This window comes from Oncorhynchus gorbuscha, linkage group LG06 (assembly GCF_021184085.1).
Source record: "Oncorhynchus gorbuscha isolate QuinsamMale2020 ecotype Even-year linkage group LG06, OgorEven_v1.0, whole genome shotgun sequence".
Lineage (NCBI taxonomy): Eukaryota > Metazoa > Chordata > Actinopteri > Salmoniformes > Salmonidae > Oncorhynchus > Oncorhynchus gorbuscha.
This window is the reverse complement of record NC_060178.1, coordinates 18,185,955-18,206,028: the sequence shown is the minus strand read 5'-3', so window position 1 is coordinate 18,206,028 and position 20,074 is coordinate 18,185,955. Positions and strand designations below refer to the sequence as shown.

At 45.2% G+C, this 20,074-nt stretch overlaps 1 protein-coding gene across 3 annotated transcripts in view; it reads right to left on the bottom strand.

The window, feature by feature from the left end:
• Positions 1-20,074, bottom strand: part of LOC124037641 (peroxisome proliferator-activated receptor alpha-like) — a 76,697-nt gene that overhangs the window by 29,755 nt on the left and 26,868 nt on the right. For all 3 annotated transcript variants that reach the window (XM_046352563.1, XM_046352564.1, XM_046352565.1), the window contains exons 2-3: positions 5,136-5,375; positions 236-393 (exon numbers count right to left, since the gene is read on the bottom strand). In XM_046352563.1, coding sequence (XP_046208519.1) covers positions 236-393; positions 5,136-5,367 — 390 coding nt within the window. In that variant the 5' untranslated portion in view covers positions 5,368-5,375. The remainder of the gene's footprint in view (positions 1-235; positions 394-5,135; positions 5,376-20,074) is intronic.

Genomic DNA, 20,074 nt, shown 5'->3' with positions numbered 1-20,074 from the left:
TCACAGTTGTAAATGAGAACTTGTTCTCAACTTGCCTATCTGGTTAAATAAAGGTTAAATAAAAATAATAATAATTTTTTATCGTTAGACTGTTGTCTATAGGTTGGTCCAGTGAATCTCACTCTGACTAGGTGTGTGCGTATGTATGGTTATGTATGAATATTTTAATGTTTGTGCGGGCATGCACTTGTGTGCTTCACATACGTGGATGTGTGTGATGGCTGGTCCATCTCACCTTGCAGCCCTCACAGGCGTGAACTCCATAGTGGTATCCGGAGGCGCGGTCGGCACACACCCGACACTCCAGGTTGAGTGAGGTGGAGGAGAACTCTTCCTGCCCTGCAACCGCCCCATACACTCCCGACGATGGGCTGGAGGCTGGGGTCAGAGCATCTGTAGAACACACACACACACAGAGTACACATTCATGAACACACTTATGCATGCACAGACAACACACACACACGCACATTAATACACTCATTGCACAGAAAACAGACACACACTCATAACTGTTGTGAAACAATAAACGAATGTACCTTTTAACTGTGAAGCCTCTTTGCTCGAGCTGGCAGATGACTACTGTACCAGTGGAAAGTCTCTGTAGTCTCAGGCCTTTGGCCCGACACAGAGGAAGACCACATGTAATATGTGTTCCATTACATCTCTATTAATACGCACAGACCGCCATGCACACCACTGAGAGTGGATCAGCAACACTTTTAAATTCAGGGGATGAGTCGAATATTGGCCCAAGATACACACACTGTGTCTATTTTAATACCTGAATACGAAACACAGCAAACACACAGCAAACACACACCAAACACAGCAGCGCTAAGTCAGCCCACATGAGTTGGGTGAGAGAAGCCAAAACAGGCTTATAAATATTAAGGCTCTGGACCACCTGCATGTGTCACACAGACCACACTCTACAGCCTACACTGTAGACAGGAAAATAATATGATATCACAGATACTCAGTGTCTGCTTCTCTCTCTTCCTCCCTCAGTCATCATTCCATCAACAACCATAAACAGCCAACACTTCTCCAACACACTCTCCATGACTTTTCCATGACATCATCAAATGCTATTTTCCATGATGCTCCCCCCTCCACTCCTCTTCCCCTAAAACCACTTCCCCCTCTTCTATTTTGTCAATACACCATCCCCTCTTTTCCTCTAGATTTAAATTCTAACACCCGTCACTCTTTCAATGCCTGTTGCATACTAACTACTATGTAGTAACATATTTGCTAACACATCCAGGTGGTTTCTATTGGACACAATCAAGTTATTGTTTACACAAATATAGTGTTGGCTGTGTCCAAAATGGCACTCTATTCCCTATATAGACTGAGTTGAGGAATGTTTGTGGATTGAGGAAGTCTTCCGTGGAAGTGTGGGGAACAGGAATGTGGCCTTGGGGTGTAATGTATGTCAGACAGACAATCTGTTGGAGGGCGGGGTGTAACATAACAGTTAACCCCTCTGCCAAAAGCATCTCTGTTACCCTGGGTAAGGTCAGAGGTTAAACAAGCCAAGTGTCCCCTCTGAGTCAGGGTGAATTAGCGATGAGCTATGTGAGGAGGGCTGCTGCATGATCAGGAAACACATGGTCAAACAATAACAACATAGAGATACTACTGCACTGTTGGAGCTAGGAACACAAGCATTTAGTTAGATACTACTGCACTGTTGGAGCTAGGAACACTAGCATTTAGTTAGATACTACTGCACTGTTGGAGCTAGGAACACAAGCATTTAGTTAGATACTACTGCACTGTTGGAGCTAGGAACACAAGCATTTAGTTAGATACTACTGCACTGTTGGAGCTAGGAACACAAGCATTTAGTTAGATACTACTGCACTGTTGGAGCTAGGAACACAAGCATTTAGTTAGATACTACTGCACTGTTGGAGCTAGGAACACAAGCATTTAGTTAGATACTACTGCACTGTTGGAGCTAGGAACACAAGCATTTAGTTAGATACTACTGCACTGTTGGAGCTAGGAACACAAGCATTTAGTTAGATACTACTGCACTGTTGGAGCTAGGAACACAAGCATTTAGTTAGATACTACTGCACTGTTGGAGCTAGGAACACAAGCATTTAGTTAGATACTACTGCACTGTTGGAGCTAGGAACACAAGCATTTAGTTAGATACTACTGCACTGTTGGAGCTAGGAACACAAGCATTTAGTTAGATACTACTGCACTGTTGGAGCTAGGAACACAAGCATTTAGTTAGATACTACTGCACTGTTGGAGCTAGGAACACAAGCATTTAGTTAGATACTACTGCACTGTTGGAGCTAGGAACACAAGCATTTAGTTAGATACTACTGCACTGTTGGAGCTAGGAACACAAGCATTTAGTTAGATACTACTGCACTGTTGGAGCTAGGAACACAAGCATTTAGTTAGATACTACTGCACTGTTGGAGCTAGGAACACAAGCATTTAGTTAGATACTACTGCACTGTTGGAGCTAGGAACACAAGCATTTAGTTAGATACTACTGCACTGTTGGAGCTAGGAACACAAGCATTTAGTTAGATACTACTGCACTGTTGGAGCTAGGAACACAAGCATTTAGTTAGATACTACTGCACTGTTGGAGCTAGGAACACAAGCATTTAGTTAGATACTACTGCACTGTTGGAGCTAGGAACACAAGCATTTAGTTAGATACTACTGCACTGTTGGAGCTAGGAACACAAGCATTTAGTTAGATACTACTGCACTGTTGGAGCTAGGAACACAAGCATTTAGTTAGATACTACTGCACTGTTGGAGCTAGGAACACAAGCATTTAGTTAGATACTACTGCACTGTTGGAGCTAGGAACACAAGCATTTAGTTAGATACTACTGCACTGTTGGAGCTAGGAACACAAGCATTTAGTTAGATACTACTGCACTGTTGGAGCTAGGAACACAAGCATTTAGTTAGATACTACTGCACTGTTGGAGCTAGGAACACAAGCATTTAGTTAGATACTACTGCACTGTTGGAGCTAGGAACACAAGCATTTAGTTAGATACTACTGCACTGTTGGAGCTAGGAACACAAGCATTTAGTTAGATACTACTGCACTGTTGGAGCTAGGAACACAAGCATTTAGTTAGATACTACTGCACTGTTGGAGCTAGGAACACAAGCATTTAGTTAGATACTACTGCACTGTTGGAGCTAGGAACACAAGCATTTAGTTAGATACTACTGCACTGTTGGAGCTAGGAACACAAGCATTTAGTTAGATACTACTGCACTGTTGGAGCTAGGAACACAAGCATTTAGTTAGATACTACTGCACTGTTGGAGCTAGGAACACAAGCATTTAGTTAGATACTACTGCACTGTTGGAGCTAGGAACACAAGCATTTAGTTAGATACTACTGCACTGTTGGAGCTAGGAACACAAGCATTTAGTTAGATACTACTGCACTGTTGGAGCTAGGAACACAAGCATTTAGTTAGATACTACTGCACTGTTGGAGCTAGGAACACAAGCATTTAGTTAGATACTACTGCACTGTTGGAGCTAGGAACACAAGCATTTAGTTAGATACTACTGCACTGTTGGAGCTAGGAACACAAGCATTTAGTTAGATACTACTGCACTGTTGGAGCTAGGAACACAAGCATTTAGTTAGATACTACTGCACTGTTGGAGCTAGGAACACAAGCATTTAGTTAGATACTACTGCACTGTTGGAGCTAGGAACACAAGCATTTAGTTAGATACTACTGCACTGTTGGAGCTAGGAACACAAGCATTTAGTTAGATACTACTGCACTGTTGGAGCTAGGAACACAAGCATTTAGTTAGATACTACTGCACTGTTGGAGCTAGGAACACAAGCATTTAGTTAGATACTACTGCACTGTTGGAGCTAGGAACACAAGCATTTAGTTAGATACTACTGCACTGTTGGAGCTAGGAACACAAGCATTTAGTTAGATACTACTGCACTGTTGGAGCTAGGAACACAAGCATTTAGTTAGATACTACTGCACTGTTGGAGCTAGGAACACAAGCATTTAGTTAGATACTACTGCACTGTTGGAGCTAGGAACACAAGCATTTAGTTAGATACTACTGCACTGTTGGAGCTAGGAACACAAGCATTTCGCTACACTAGCAATATCATCTGCTAAATATGTGTGTGTGACCAATACATTTTGATTTGATTTGATTTAGAGCTGGGGGAGTCTCCACGTTTCTATGAGGGGAGTCTCAACGTTTCTATGAGGGAAGTCTCAACGTTTCTATGAGGGGAGTCTCAACGTATCTATAAGGGAAGTCTCAACGTTTCTATGAGGGGAGTCTCAACGTTTCTATGAGGGGAGTCTCAACGTTTCTATGAGGGAAGTCTCAACGTTTCTGTAAAGGAAGTCTCCACGTTTCTATGAGGGAAGTCTCAACGTTTCTGTAAAGGAAGTGTTAACATTTCTATAAGGGAAGAGAAGTTAAAGGGAAGGCATAACGTGTGTGAGACAGCAATAGGCAATAAACCAAGCACAACACAGTACCATCACACTACCATCACACTACTTTCACACAACTATCACACTACTATCACACAACCATCACAGTACCATCACACTACTATCACTCTACTATCACACTACCATCACACTACTATCACACAACCATCACACTACCATCACACTACTATCACTCTACTATCACACTACCATCACACTACCATCACACTATCATCACACAACCATCACACTACCATCACACTACTATCACTCTACTATCACACTACCATCACACTACCATCACACTACTATCACACTACCATCACACTACCATCACACTACTATCACACAACCATCACACTACCATCACACTACTATCACTCTACTATCACACTACCATCATACTACTATCACACTACTATCACACTACCATCACACTACTATCACACTACCATCACACTACCATCACACTACTATCACACAACCATCACACTACTATCACACTACTATCACACTACTATCACACAACCATCACACTACTATCACACTACTATCACACTACTATCACACAACCATCACACTACTATCACACTACCATCACACTACTTCGAACCATTGAAGGTATGGCTCTATACCTAGAATGGTGGATCCTTCAGAGCCAGAGCCGTTACTTGACTGGGACTGGTACTCAGGGACGTCAAAGGAGCTGTGGGCATCACCGTGGATGGATTGGGAGATGTCCTGCAGCTCCTCCATGCCCCCGATGAAGTCCCCACACAGCGGGCTGCCCAGCACCGAATCCTCTAGGGGGGACGGAGGCCGGCAGTGGCTCTCCATGACGGAGGACGTGACTAGGGGGAGGATCATTCATCAGACTGAAGAGAGAGAAATGGGGAGAGAGAGAGAAAGAGGGTTAGTAAAAGCCCCCAATGCAGCCGTTTTATATATCAAATCATTTATGGGCAACAACTTACTATAATAGTTATCCAATAAAATGGACAAAAAAAAATATATATAGATTTTTTGCAAAAAACTATTTCTTAAGATTTTTTTTTGCCAAGACTATGGTCTGAGTTTTGAGGGGAAAATAGAAAACTATCTGTTATTGGCAGAGAGGTTTGGAACTCTCTTTGTTATTGGTCTATTAACTCATTTATCTCCTGGTGATGTCACCAGACAAGCCGAAACTCCACCCATGCAAGGTCCTGTGTAGATTGTATTTTCAGCCAGCAATTATGAAGGACACTGATATAGAAAATCACACTTTTACAGTGTTAGTTTCATCAGTTATTGTACAGTATGATAAAACAACAACAACAACTTCATGTTGACTGCACTGAGCCTTTAATGGAATGTCCAGATCATAGGAAAGAGTAAACAAGAAAATCTCACTCCTGTTCTTACATCATTGCACTCTTTCCATCGCCAACAAACATCGCATCAACACATGAAGTGTTAACAACACTGATAAGAGTTCCTAATGAGGTGTATCCCTGAAGCCAAGGGTTGAACTGAAACTGTTCAGCCTGGTCTCATAGACTTAACAAAGTAAATGTAAAATCTAACCCCATCCTTCACCCTTTAACCTTTTAACCTAACTCCTAAACTTAACCGTAACCTTAACCCTAATGTACTGCAATGTAGGGCCCTGTGCTGGGCTAAATTGGATGACGTGGTGGACGTTTGAGGGGTAGAACAGAGAGAAGGTATCAGACCTCATAGTTCCAGGTAGAAGCTACCCTAAGTCAAAGATCTAGGATCAGCTTATCTTCACCAAATCCTAACCTGAGACTGTAGGGGCACCAACCCATATATCCACACCAAAACTGGGTCAAGCTAGAGTAAAGCTCCCTGGTCAGGCCTGGTGTAGAGAGAGGGGTGTGGGTGCTGAGTATTTGCGAGGAGGGCATGGAGAAAGGAGACAGCAGCTGCTCCATCTGAGACCAACCTGCAGTAAGCTGCCAGGGCTTGATCCTATGGAGTCTAAGTCTAACCTAACAGACCCCATTCAGTACTCATGTCTATTTTGTACTCTGGTCAATGACTCTGTCTAATGGACGTGTCTAACAGTACATACATGTCCACGTTCAAAGATTAATTCCAGCCCCACACCTCTCAATGTATTCCAAGGTCACAGATGAGAGAAATGCATGGTATTTCATTGAAGCATAGTGTCTAGCCGTAGGTCTAAGCTGGCACTGCAGCAGGTGTTTTGAACACAGAGAGAAAGAGACAGAGTGTTTATTTACCCAGGAGGAATAGAGCTGGCCTCTTTAACATAGTCCTCCTGCTCCCAGAGGTCTTCATTTAGAGGACATCCTGTTTCAGGACATTCACTCATCACTATGTCATTACAACACTGGGCCTCTCCATGGCAACCACAGTACCAAGTACAAGAGTACCTAGGCTAGACACTGCTGTGCCAATGTAGATAATAAACTATTTGTTTCAAGAGTAACAATTGCGTCATCTGGGTTAGGGGAGGGTTTGTTTCGGGGGTACGCAGTGGCTGTACAGTAACATGCTATACATGACGTCAGAGCTCAGTGGCTGTACAGTAACATGCTATACATGACGTCAGAGCTCAGTGGCTGTACAGTAGTAACATGCTACACATGACGTCAGAGCTCAGTGGCTGTACAGTAACATGCTATACATGACGTCAGAGCTCAGTGGCTGTACAGTAGTAACATGCTACACATGACGTCAGAGCTCAGTGGCTGTACAGTAACATGCTATACATGATTTCAGAGCTCAGTGGCTGTACAGTAACATGCTATACATGACGTCAGAGCTCAGTGGCTGTACAGTAACATGCTATACATGACGTCAGAACTCAGTGGCTGTACAGTAACATGCTATACATGACGTCAGAGCTCAGTGGCTGTACAGTAACATGCTATACATGACGTCAGAGCTCAGTGGCTGTACAGTAACATGCTATACATGACGTCAGAGCTCAGTGGCTGTACAGTAGTAACATGCTACACATGACGTCAGAGCTCAGTGGCTGTACAGTAACATGCTATACATGACGTCAGAGCTCAGTGGCTGTACAGTAGTAACATGCTACACATGACGTCAGAGCTCAGTGGCTGTACAGTAACATGCTATACATGACGTCAGAGCTCAGTGGCTGTACAGTAACATGCTATACATGACGTCAGAGCTCAGTGGCTGTACAGTAACATGCTACACATGACGTCAGAGCTCAGTGGCTGTACAGTAACATGCTATACATGACGTCAGAGCTCAGTGGCTGTACAGTAACATGCTATACATGACGTCAGAGCTCAGTGGCTGTACAGTAACATGCTATACATGACGTCAGAGCTCAGTGGTTGTACAGTAACATGCTACACATGACGTCAGAGCTCAGTGGCTGTACAGTAGTAACATGCTATACATGACGTCAGAGCTCAGTGGCTGTACAGTAACATGCTATACATGACATCAGAACTCAGTGGCTGTACAGTAGTAACATGCTATACATGACGTCAGAGCTCAGTGGCTGTACAGTAGTAACATGCTACACATGACGTCAGAGCTCAGTGGCTGTACAGTAACATGCTATACATGACGTCAGAACTCAGTGGCTGTACAGTAACATGCTACACATGACGTCAGAGCTCAGTGGCTGTACAGTAACATGCTATACATGACGTCAGAGCTCAGTGGCTGTACAGTAACATGCTATACATGACGTCAGAGCTCAGTATGTGTTTTGACTGACAGCGGTTCTGAACTAGAACACCACGTGACAAGAAGCTGCCCCCATCCCTCCCGCTAATTGAGCAACTTTTGCTCATTTGTTGTTGTCTGAGTGAGGGAAAAGCTGTACATTAAGATGACAGGATGTATTCTGAAAGATGAGACTTTGAGGATTATAATAAAAAATGATTTGATATCAAACAAGCTGGTCAAAAACCTGTGAGTCCAAATGTGCACTTCACATTTCCACATCATAAAACCCATGTCATATACAGTGTCAACGTGTTTAATATACAGTTACATAATGACATGGTGTCATTGGGCTCCCGAGAGGCGCAGCGGTCTAAGGCACCGCATCTCCGTGCTAGAGGTGTCACTACAGACCCAGGCTGGCCGTGATTGGGAGTCATGGGGTAGGCCGGCATTAAGAATGAGTTCTTAACTGACTTACCTCCTTAAATTATTTTTTTAAATACCCATGGTTGTTCTGAAAAGAATGAGCCTATGTTTGTCTATTGTCAAGAAAATTTCACACATGAATCCTTTCTATGCGCACCAAAACTGAATTGCCCTGTGAAACCCTAACGCTCTAAGATCATACACTGCTCAAACAAATAAAGGGAACACTGAAATAACACATCCTAGATCTGAATGAATTAAATATTTTTATGAAGTACTTTTTTCTTTACATAGTTGAATGTGCTGACAACAAAATCACACAAAAATGATCAATGGAAATCAAATTTATCAACCCATGGAGATCTGGATTTGGAGTCACACTCAAAATTAAAGTGGAAAACCACACTACAGGCTGATCCAACTTTGATGTTGCCTCCACGTGCCTGTATGACCTCCCTACAACGCCTGGGCATGCTCCTGATGAGGTCGCGGATGGTCTCCTGAGGGATCTCGTCCCAGACCTGGACTAAAGCATCCGCCAACTCCTGGACAGTCTGTGGTGCAATGTGGCGTTGGTGGATGGAGCGAGACATGATGTCCCAGATGTGCTCAATTGGATTCAGGTCTGGGGAACGGGCGGGCCAGTCCATAGCATCAATGCCTTCCTCTTGCAGGAAGTGCTGACACACTCCAGCCACATGAGGTCTAGCATTGTCTTGCATTAGGAGGAACCCTGGGCCAACCGCACCAGCATATGGTCTCACAAGGGGTCTGAGGATATCATCTCGGTACCTAATGGCAGTCAGGCTACCTCTGGCGAGCACATGGAGGCCTGTGCGGCCCCCCAAAGAAATGCCACCCCACACCATGACTGACCCACCGCCAAACCGGTCATGCTGGAGGATGTTGCAGGCAGCAGAACGTTCTCCATGGCGTCTCCACGTCTGTCACATGTGAACCTGCTTTCATCTGTGAAGAGCACAGGGCGCCAGTGGTGAATTTGCCAATCTTGGTGTTCTCTGGCAAATGCCAAACGTCCTGCACGGTGTTGGGCTGTAAGCACAACCCCCACCTGTGGACGTTGGGCCCTCATACCAACCTCATGGAGTCTGTTTCTGACCGTTTGAGCGGACACATGCACATTTTTGGCATGCTGGAGGTCATTTTGCAGGGCTCTGGCATTGCTCCTCCTACTCCTCCTTGCACAAAGGCGGAGGTAGCGGTCCTGCTGCTGGGTTGTTGCCCTCCTACAGCCTCCACGTCTCCTGATGTACCAGCCTGTCTCCTGGTAGCGCCTCCATGCTCTGGACACTACGCTGACAGACACAGCAAGCCTTCTTGCCACAGCTCGCATTGATGTTCCATCCTGGATGAGCTGCACTACCTGAGCCACTTGTGTGGGTTGTAGACTCCGTCTCATGCTACCACTAGATTGAAAGCACCGTCAGCATTCAAAAGTGACCAAAACATAAGCCAGAAAGCATAGGAACTGAGAAGTGGTCTGTAGTCACCACCTGCAGAACCACTCCTTTATTGAGGGTGTCTTGCTAATTGCCTATAATCTCCACCTGTTGTCTATTCCATTTGCACAACAGCATGTGAAATGTATTGTCAATCAGTGTTGCTTCCTAAGTGGACAGTTTGATTTCACAGAAGTGTGATTGACTTGGAGTTACATTGTGTTGTTTAAGTGTTCCCTTTATTTTTTTGAGCAGTGTATTTAATAACTTAGCTAGTCATGTCGACAATAAAACAAGCTTTCAATGCCCACCTGACCTAGATTGCGATTTATAATGGTGCGATTTATAACAATGCACAGTAATTGTGTGATGGGGTTGATGCAGGGTTGTGTTCCAAACAAAACAACTACAAGTGTGCTTGCTCTAGTTCCTCAACGGCAGAGCTAAGAGAGCTAAAAAAAACTTATAGTTGAAGATTTCTTTGTGTCATAAAAGTGCATTGAAATGACTTAGGAACTGTGCACACTTTAGAGAGGTGTGTGTCCACTTGGAGACACCAGTTAGTCCTCTCAATCAAACCCTTGTCATTTGTATTGTCTTATGTTGCACCTACAACACATTTTCCAGGAATATTATTTTCATGTTACTGAATGTTTCAGAATATTTCCAGATTTTGTTTTCAACAAATGTGGCAAAGAAGTACAGTAAATGTAAAATGCACATAAAATCAACAGTGTCATGTCTTGTGTCAGGTGAACTGTTGCATCCTCAACTTTGGTCTAATCATTTACCCATAATCTCCAAACTGTTCCCTCTCAAATGCTACAATGCTTAATTGCTACCAGACTAACTGACTGACTGGTTGGCTGACTAACTGTTTGCCTGTCTGACTGATTGACTAGTTAGCTGACTGACTAACTGTTTGACTACCAGACTGACTGACTGACTGACTGGTTGATCGGTTGGCTGACTAACTAACTTTTTGACTAACAAACTGACTGACTGACTGGCTGAGTGACTGGTTGAGTGACTGACTGACTGGCTGGCTGGTTAACTGTTTGACTAACAGACTGACTCACTGGTGGAGTGACTGACTGGTTGGCTGACTGACTAACTGACTGGTTGAGTGATTGACTGACTGATTGCTAACTGACTGTTTGACTAACAGACTGACTGACTGACTGACTGACTGACTGACTGACTGACTGACTGACTGACTGACTGACTGACTGACTGACTGAGCTGACTGGCTGGCTGGCTGGCTGGCTGACTGAGTGACTGACTAGCTGACTGACTGGCTGGCTGACTGACTGACTGGCTGAGTGACTGACTAGCTGACTGACTGACTGACTGACTGACTGGCTGAGTGACTGACTAGCTGACTGACTGGCTGGCTGACTGACTGACTGGCTGAGTGACTGACTAGCTGACTGACTGACTGACTGACTGGCTGAGTGACTGACTAGCTGACTGACTGGCTGGCTGGCTGGCTGACTGGCTGGCTGACTGAGTGACTGACTAGCTGACTGACTGACTGACTGGCTGAGTGACTGACTAGCTGACTGGCTGGCTGAGTGACTGACTAGCTGACTGACTGGCTGGCTGGCTGGCTGGCTGGCTGGCTGGCTGGCTGGCTGGCTGGCTGACTGGCTGGCTGGCTGACTGGCTGGCTGACTGAGTGACTGACTAGCTGACTGGCTGGCTGGCTGGCTGACTGGCTGGCTGACTGACTGACTGGCTGGCTGGCTGGCTGGCTGGCTGGCTGGCTGGCTGGCTGGCTGGCTGGCTGGCTGACTGAGTGACTGACTAGCTGACTGACTGACTGACTGACTGACTGACTGGCTGAGTGACTGACTAGCTGACTGGCTGGCTGAGTGACTGACTAGCTGACTGGCTGGCTGGCTGACTGAGTACAGACATTGGATGTTTCTTAAAATGTTCCGAACACACAAATTGGAGCACGTGAAGGTCAGAGTATGAGTCCAAATCAAAGTTTGCGAAACAGAGCATGGAGGGCACTATTCAAAAGTGTACTCCGTTTGTACATTGATGCAAGCTTCAATGGAAAGTATGCAAAGAAATATGACGCAACCACGTAAAAAATGAGGCAACAATTCTTGAAATCAATGGCGGCCATTATTTGAGCTGAAGCGAGAGAAATGACCCTCTGATTTCGAAATGAAATGTTGTTTATTCACATCTCATATGTTGCTTGACTCCAATATTTTATCTTGATACGTTAATAAATACATACTGTGTTAATTTTGGCATGTTTATCTTGGCTAATTGGCTAGCTAACAAATAGCAAATTGACACCTATCTTGCATAATATTCATTTTAAGTCATCTTTGCCTGTTAAACTATCTGGTGATCTACATTATTATGATTCACATATAACTAGCTGATAGTTATGAAGTAAAACGGTTGCTTTGTGTATATCTTGATCTTGTTTTGTATCTATTGCCATTGTCCTGACTGGAAGAAGGTTCAGTGAATGGGGAGGTGAAGTGTGAGGTAATACAGTAGGGGGAGTGCGAGTGCTTCTCAAATGTAATGTTTAATGCATTCTCCACACTCACGTCCTCACAAGAACGTACTCAAGTGAATGTCGTCGGAGAACACACTCGGAGCATGAGAGTGCGGAGCACGGTAATATGCATATTGAGAAACACCCATTGTGTAAACAGAGACCTGTTACACAGGGACATAGACCCAGGTCACAGCTGAGCCTGCATGTTTAATCTACTTATAGACATGACTACTGATACCATCACTGAACGCATGACCCCAACAGCAGTGGCTATACTGTACAGTACTGCCTTTCTCCACTATGCCCTAGTCATGGCTGAATCCCAAATCACCCCCTTCCCCTTCCCCTTGCCCCTCCATTTGTGTGTTCATGTGCGCCTCTGTTCATGTGAGCCTCCGCCAAAACGGAGGGAGTGAAAATTATGGAGGGTGTAGGGGCTAATTAGATCCTTTGATAGCTAGCCACTTTGACCGAGCAAGCTACGCTGCAGGCTTCAGAGCGAAGTGGTATCCCAAAATGCACGCATCATTTTGGAGTTTGCACAATTTCACAAAAAATAACGGAGCGGCGTACCGAATTCAGTGCATTTGGAAAGTATTCAGACCCCTTAACTTTTGCCACATTTTGTTATGTTACAGCCTTATTCTAAAATGTAATACATTTTCCCCCCTCATCAATCTACACACAATACACCATAATGACAAAGAGAAAACAGATTTTTTTGCAAAATGTATTCAGACCCTTTGCTATGAGACTTAAAATTGAGCTCAGGTGCATCGTGTTTCCATTGATCATCCTTGAGATCTTTCAACAACTTGATTGCAGTTAACCTGCGCTAAATTCAATTGATTGGACATTTTTTTTTATTCAACCTTAATTTAACTAGGCAAGTCAGTTAAGAACAAATTCTTAATTACAATGACGGCCTACCCTGGCCAAACCTTTCCCTAACTTGGACGATGGTGGGCCAATTGTTCACCCCCTATGGGACTCCCGATCACAGCTGGTTGTGATACAGCCCCGGGATCGAACCAGGGTCTGTAGTAACGCCTCTAGCACTGAGATGCAGTCCCTTAGAATGCTGCGCCACTCGGGAGACATGATTTGGAAAGTCACACCCTGTCTATATAAGGTCCCACAGTTGACAGTGCATGTCAGAGCAAAAACCAAGCCATAAGGTCAAAGGAATTGTCCTCAAGGCAGAGATGTGGGGAAAGGTACCAAATAATATGTATGTAGCATTGAAGGTTTCCAAGAACACAGTGGCCTCCATCATTCTGAAATTAAAGAAGTTTGGAACCACCAAGACACTTCCTAGAGCTGTCTGCCCGGCTAAACTATGCAATCGGGGGAGAAGGGCCTTGGTCAGGGAGGTGACCAAGAACCTGATCACTCTGAAAGAGCTCCAGAGTTCCTCTGTGGAGATGGGAGAACCCTACAAAAGTACAACCATCTTTGCAGCACACCACCAATCAGGCCTTTATGGTAGTGGCCAGACGTAAGCCACTCCTCAGTAAAAGGCACATGACAGCCTGCTTGGAGTTTGCCAAAAGGCACCTAAACAAGATTCTCTGGTCTGGTGAAACCAAGATTAAACTCTTTGGCCTGAATGCCAAGCATCACGTCTGGAGGAAATTTTGCACCATTCCTACGGTGAAGCATGGTGGTGGCAGCATCATGCTGTGTGGATGTTTCTTAGCTGCAGACACTGGAAGACTAGTCAGGATCGAGGCAAAGATGAACGGAGCAAAGTACAGAGAGATCCTTGATGAAAACCTGCTCCAGCGCACTCAGGACCTCAGACCGGGGCGAAGGTTCACCTTCCAATAGGACAACGACCCTAAGCACACAGCCAAGACAACGCAGGGGTGGCTTCGGGACAAGTCTCTGAATGTCCTTGAGTGGCCCAGCCAGAGGCCGGACAGTTCTGGAGAGACCTGAAAATAGCTGTGCCGCAACGTTCCCTATCCAACCTGACAGAGTTTGAGAGGATCTGCAGAGAAGAATGGGAGAAACTCCCCGAATACTGCTGTACCAAGCTTGTATCCCCATACCCAATAAGTCGAGGCTGTAATCACTGCTATATGTGCTTCAACAAAGTACTGAGTAAAGGGTCTGAAAACGTATGTAAATGTGATAGTTAAATGTAGTAATTTTTATCAAATTTCACAAATTTCAAAAAAACAATTTTTGCTTTGTCATTATGGGGTATTGTGTGTAGATTAATGAGGGGGGAAAACTATTTCACTAATTTTAAAATAGGGCTGTAACATAACAAAATGTGGAAAAAGTCAAGTGGTCTGAATACTTTCCGAATGCACTGTATTTCTTGTCGAACGCCAGGTGAAATTTCCTCATTTGAATTTCATGCTTGTTTTATTATCTAATAATCTGGAACAAGAATTGCATCATTCAAGTCACAAGTGTGTTCCGAAGTTGATCCCCTCACCACTCTTTAAATTACCCTCAGAGTTGTGTTAGCAACACGGAACAATGGAGGGCCCTCCGAGCGAGTTGCTAGGGGAGAAAGGGTTGGTTTGGCATTCACAGCATGTCATCAACAGAGAAAAAGGGGTAAACAAACACATGATTAGTCACTCTATACAGACGTAGGATCTTAATTTGATCACTCTTTTGATGCTGAGAATTTTCCTGCATAGCAGGAAATGCAAACGTGATGTGTATTCAAGGTTTAAAATGGGTTCTAAAGTTTGTCATTTCCACTTTAAAATGTCAGACTTTGTCAGACATTATAATCCACATAATAATTCACATTTCTTGTTGCTGCAGGATTATTTTGCTGCTGTAGCAAACTGGCTCAAATCAATATCCTACTGTACATCTTTACAGGCTCCCCATATCAGCCATGTATTACTTTAATCTAGGCAGACAGATGAGAGAGTGGGTGAGTCAGCTGGACTGAATCAGAGCGCTGGAGTCAGATTAAGACAGGCCATAAGGGGCAAATAGAGAGAGTGAGAGTAACAGAAAAAAATATAACATAGGGAGACAGCGAGAGACAGGGAAAGGGGGGCGAGAGAGAGGGAGAGGAGGGAGAGAGACCGGGAGAGGAGGGAGAGAGGAGGGAGAGGAGGGAGAGAGACAGGGAGAGGAGGGAGAGAGAGACAGGGAGAGGAGGGAGGAGAGAGAGAGAGAGAGAGGGAGAGGAGGGAGAGAGACAGGGAGAGGAGCGAGAGAGATGGGGAGAGGAGGGAGAGAGACAGGGAGAGAGACGGGGAGAGGAGGGAGAGAGACAGGGAGAGAGAGAGGGAGAGGAGGGAGAGATACAGGGAGAGGAGGGAGAGAGACAGGGAGAGGAGGGAGAGAGACAGGGAGAGGAGGGGAGAGAGAGACAGGGAGAGGAGGGAGAGAGAGAGGGAGAGGAGGGAGAGAGACAGGGAGAGGAGGGAGAGAGAGAGGGAGAGGAGGGAGAGAGAGAGGGAGAGGTGGGAGAGACAGGGAGAGGAGGGGGAGAGACAGGGAGAGGAGGGAGAGAGAGAGGGAGAGGAAGGAGAGAGAGAGGGAGAGGAGGGAGAGAGAGAGGGAGAGGAGGGAGAGAGACAGGGAGAGGAGGGAGAGAGAGAGGGAGAGGTGGGAGAGACAGGGAGAGGAGGGAGAGAGAGAAGGAGAGGAGGGGGAGAGACAGGGAGAGGAGGGAGAGAGAGAAGGAGTGGAGGGGGAGAGACAGGGAGAGGAGGGAGAGAGAGAGGGAGAGGAAGGAGAGAGAGGGAGAGGTGGGAGGTGGTTCCAACAGTAACAGAGCTCAAGCCCCTCTTGTGCTCGCTCAACCAAGCCTGCTGAGGAAGGCACTGCACACACTGCACCGAGGACAGGCAAGGTCGTCTGCATGCATGTGTGTGTGTGTGTGTGTGTTTGTGTGGACATGTTTAACTATACTTGTGGGGAACAGAAGTCCACACAAGAATAGTAAACAAACAAACATTTGACAAACTGGTGTCATTATGTTAGTCTTCACAAGGCCAAATGCTATTTCTAGGGCGTTTAGGGTTAAGGTAGAATTAGTGTTAGGATTAGAATTAGGGTTAGGAATTCGGGTTAGGAATTCGGGTTAGGTTTTGGGGTTAAGGTTAGAGCTTGTATTTGTATTTATTAAGGATCCCCATCAGCTTACTCTTCCTGGGGCCATCAACATTAAGGCAGTTATATACAATTAAAAAGATTACATGACATTACATTTCATAACACTTTACCCAATACATTTAGTGTGTTCCCTCAGGCCACTACTCCACTATTACATATTTACAATACAACATCCATATGTACATGTGTGTAGAGTGCGTGTCTTATCGTGTGTATGTGTGTCTGTGCCTGTGTGTGTCTCTTTACAGTCCCTGCTGTTCCATAAGGAGTTTTTTATCTGTTTTTTAAATCTCATTATACTGCTTGCATCAGTTACCTGATGTGTAATAGAGTTCTATGTAGTAATGGCTCTAGGTAGTACTGTGTGCCTCCCATAGTCTGTTCTGACTTGGGGATTGTGAAGAGACGTTTGGCCATGGCATGTCTTGTGGGGTATGCATGGGTGTCTGAGCTGTGTGCTGGTAGTTTGTCAACACTTCTTACAAAAACAAGTAATGATGAAGTCAATCTCTCCTCCACTTTGAGCCATGAGAGATGTACATGCATGTTATTAATGTTAGCTCTCTGTGTACATTGAACGGCCAGCCGTGATCCACTGTTCTGAGATACTTGTAATTTTCAGGGGTCCCTCTTTTTGGTACCTGACCACATGACTGAACAGTAGTCCAGGTGCGACAGAACTAGAGCCTGTAGGACCTGCCTTGTTGATGGTGTTGTTAAGACGGTAGAGCAGCACTTTATTATGGACAGACCTCTCCCCATCTTAGCTACTGTTGATCCAACATGTTTTGACCATGGACAGTTTACAATCCAGGGTTACTGCAAGCAGTTTAGTCACCTCAACTTGCTCAATTTCCACACGATGTATTACAAGATTTAGTTGAGGTTTAGGGTTTAGTGAATGATTTGTCCCAAATACAATGATTTTTAGTTTTGAAATATTTAGGACTAACTTATTCCTTGCCACCCATTCTGAAACGTATTTTATTATTTTTTTATTTCACCTTTATTTAACCAGGTAGGCTAGTTGAGAACAAGTTCTCATTTACAACTGCGACCTGGCCAAGATAAAGCCAAGCAATTCAACACATACAACACATACAACAACACACGAGTTACACATGGACTAAAACAAACATACAGTCAATAATACAGTAGAAAAATAAGTCTATGTACAATGTGAGCAAATGAGGTGACAAACTAACTGCAGCAAACTAACTGCAACTCTTTGTTAATTAAGTGTTGCAGTGATTTCACCCACTGTAGTAGCTGACGTGTATAGTGTTGAGTCATCTGCATACATAGACACACTGGCTTTACTCAACGCGGGTGGTATGTCATTTGTAAAGATTAGGGTTAGAGTTAGATTTATGGTTAGGGTTCAGGGAAAAAAGGATTTTGAATGGTAAATTGCGTGTCCCCACAAGGATAGTTAAACAATACTGTATATTAGGGTTAGGAATGTGAGGGGGAGGGGAGGGCTCAGCTCTATCCCCGGGGGACTGACAAAAGGACTTCTCCCGTCTGCTACTGAGATCGCCATGACAATGTCATGAAAATTCCGGCACATAGATCATGTTCAAAATCGTGAGGAGACAACAATCTACTACCACTGGTTCGATTTGCTCTCCAATATGATGTATAAATGAGTCTCAGGAAGGTGTATTAGCAACATGATAATAAACAGAGAACAGAGGAAGTGTAAGCCCACATGCAGTCTGGTTGGCCTAATAACCCTGCTCTAGTATCTTCACTGAGCAGGCAGAATGCCCGACCGCTGCCTGAGTCCTCTCACTCTCTCCGCCGCAGAGCCCTGAGAAAGCCCTGTCCTGAGAGCCTGTAAAGCAGACCACATGCTGGGGGAGATCTGTTATAGGGACATGTTCTAAACATGTCACAGGCATGCAGACTGCAGACAGGCTCTCTCTCCCATGGGATGGGTGTGTATGTAGCAGAGGTCTTCTAGCCTGAGCTGTGTGAAGTCATTGTTGCCGTTGAACCATAGTAGAGGCAAGCTGAGCTTTTGTGGTTCAGCTGTATTATTGCCGGTTGTCTCAGAGTGAATTGCTGCTGGGATATTGAACCCTGGAACAGGATGTTATACACACTATCTATAGACACCCACAGCGCCCCACAGCGCCCCACAGCGCCCCACAGCGCCCCACAGCGCCCCACAGCGCCCCACAGCGACCCACAGCGACCCACAGCGACCCACAGCGACCCACAGCTACACATCAGTACCCAGCGACTGAGCTACACACTAAGACAGGTGACCAGAATGGATCCATGTACTGAAATACAGGCATTAACCAGTCTGAGCCAATACTGATGTAGGACTAAGACAGCCCCGGGTTTAGGTTCCCTAAGGAGGAAATAGAACAGCAGTCTGATAGTTAAGAACATGATAACAACGCTGGCAGTAGATCAAGACAGAGGTGTGTATAGGCGTGTTTGCTGCAGGTACAACTCAACTGAACACACAGTAACATATTGCTGGCCCAGAAAACCAAGAATTCCATGGTAGACAATCGCCTTATCAAATCATGCTGGTCTAATTCTCATTGAATACAAAATATGTCTCAAATGCAATATTGTGAAAGAAAGCCAGTAACCAGTAATCTCATACCAGTATAAACCAACCACAAAGTACACAACCCCTTCCTTTCCTGATCCCAACACACAAAGTCTCTATTCCCGGCCCTCGTCTTTGTGTGTGTGTGTGTGTGTGTGTGTGTGTGTGTGTGTGTGTGTGTGTGTGTGTGTGTGTGTGTGTGTGTGTGTGTGTGTGTGTGTGTGTGTGTGTGTGTGTGTGTGTGTGTGTGTGTGTGTGTGTGTGTGTGTGTGTGTGTGTGCACATGTGTGCAAGCAAAGCTAGCATTCATGTTTAGAGACAGGGCGGGCCTCACCAACCCACTACACTGAGGGATATATGGGGAGATAGGGCTGGCCTCACCAACCCACTACACTGAGGGATATATGGGGAGATAGGGCTGGCCTCACCAACCCACTACACTGAGGGATCACCAACCCATACATGGAGAGATAGGGCTGGCCTCACCAACCCACTACACTGAGGGATATATGGGGAGATAGGGCTGGCCTCACCAACCCACTACACTGAGGGATATATGGAGAGATAGGGCTGGCCTCACCAACCCACTACACTGAGGGATATATGGAGAGATAGGGCTGGCCTCACCAACCCACTACACTGAGGGATATATGGAGAGATAGGGCTGGCCTCACCAACCCACTACACTGAGGGATATATGGGAGAGATAGGGCTGGCCTCACCAACCCACTACACTGAGGGATATATGGGGAGATAGGGCTGGCCTCACCAACCCACTACACTGAGGGATATATGGGGCGA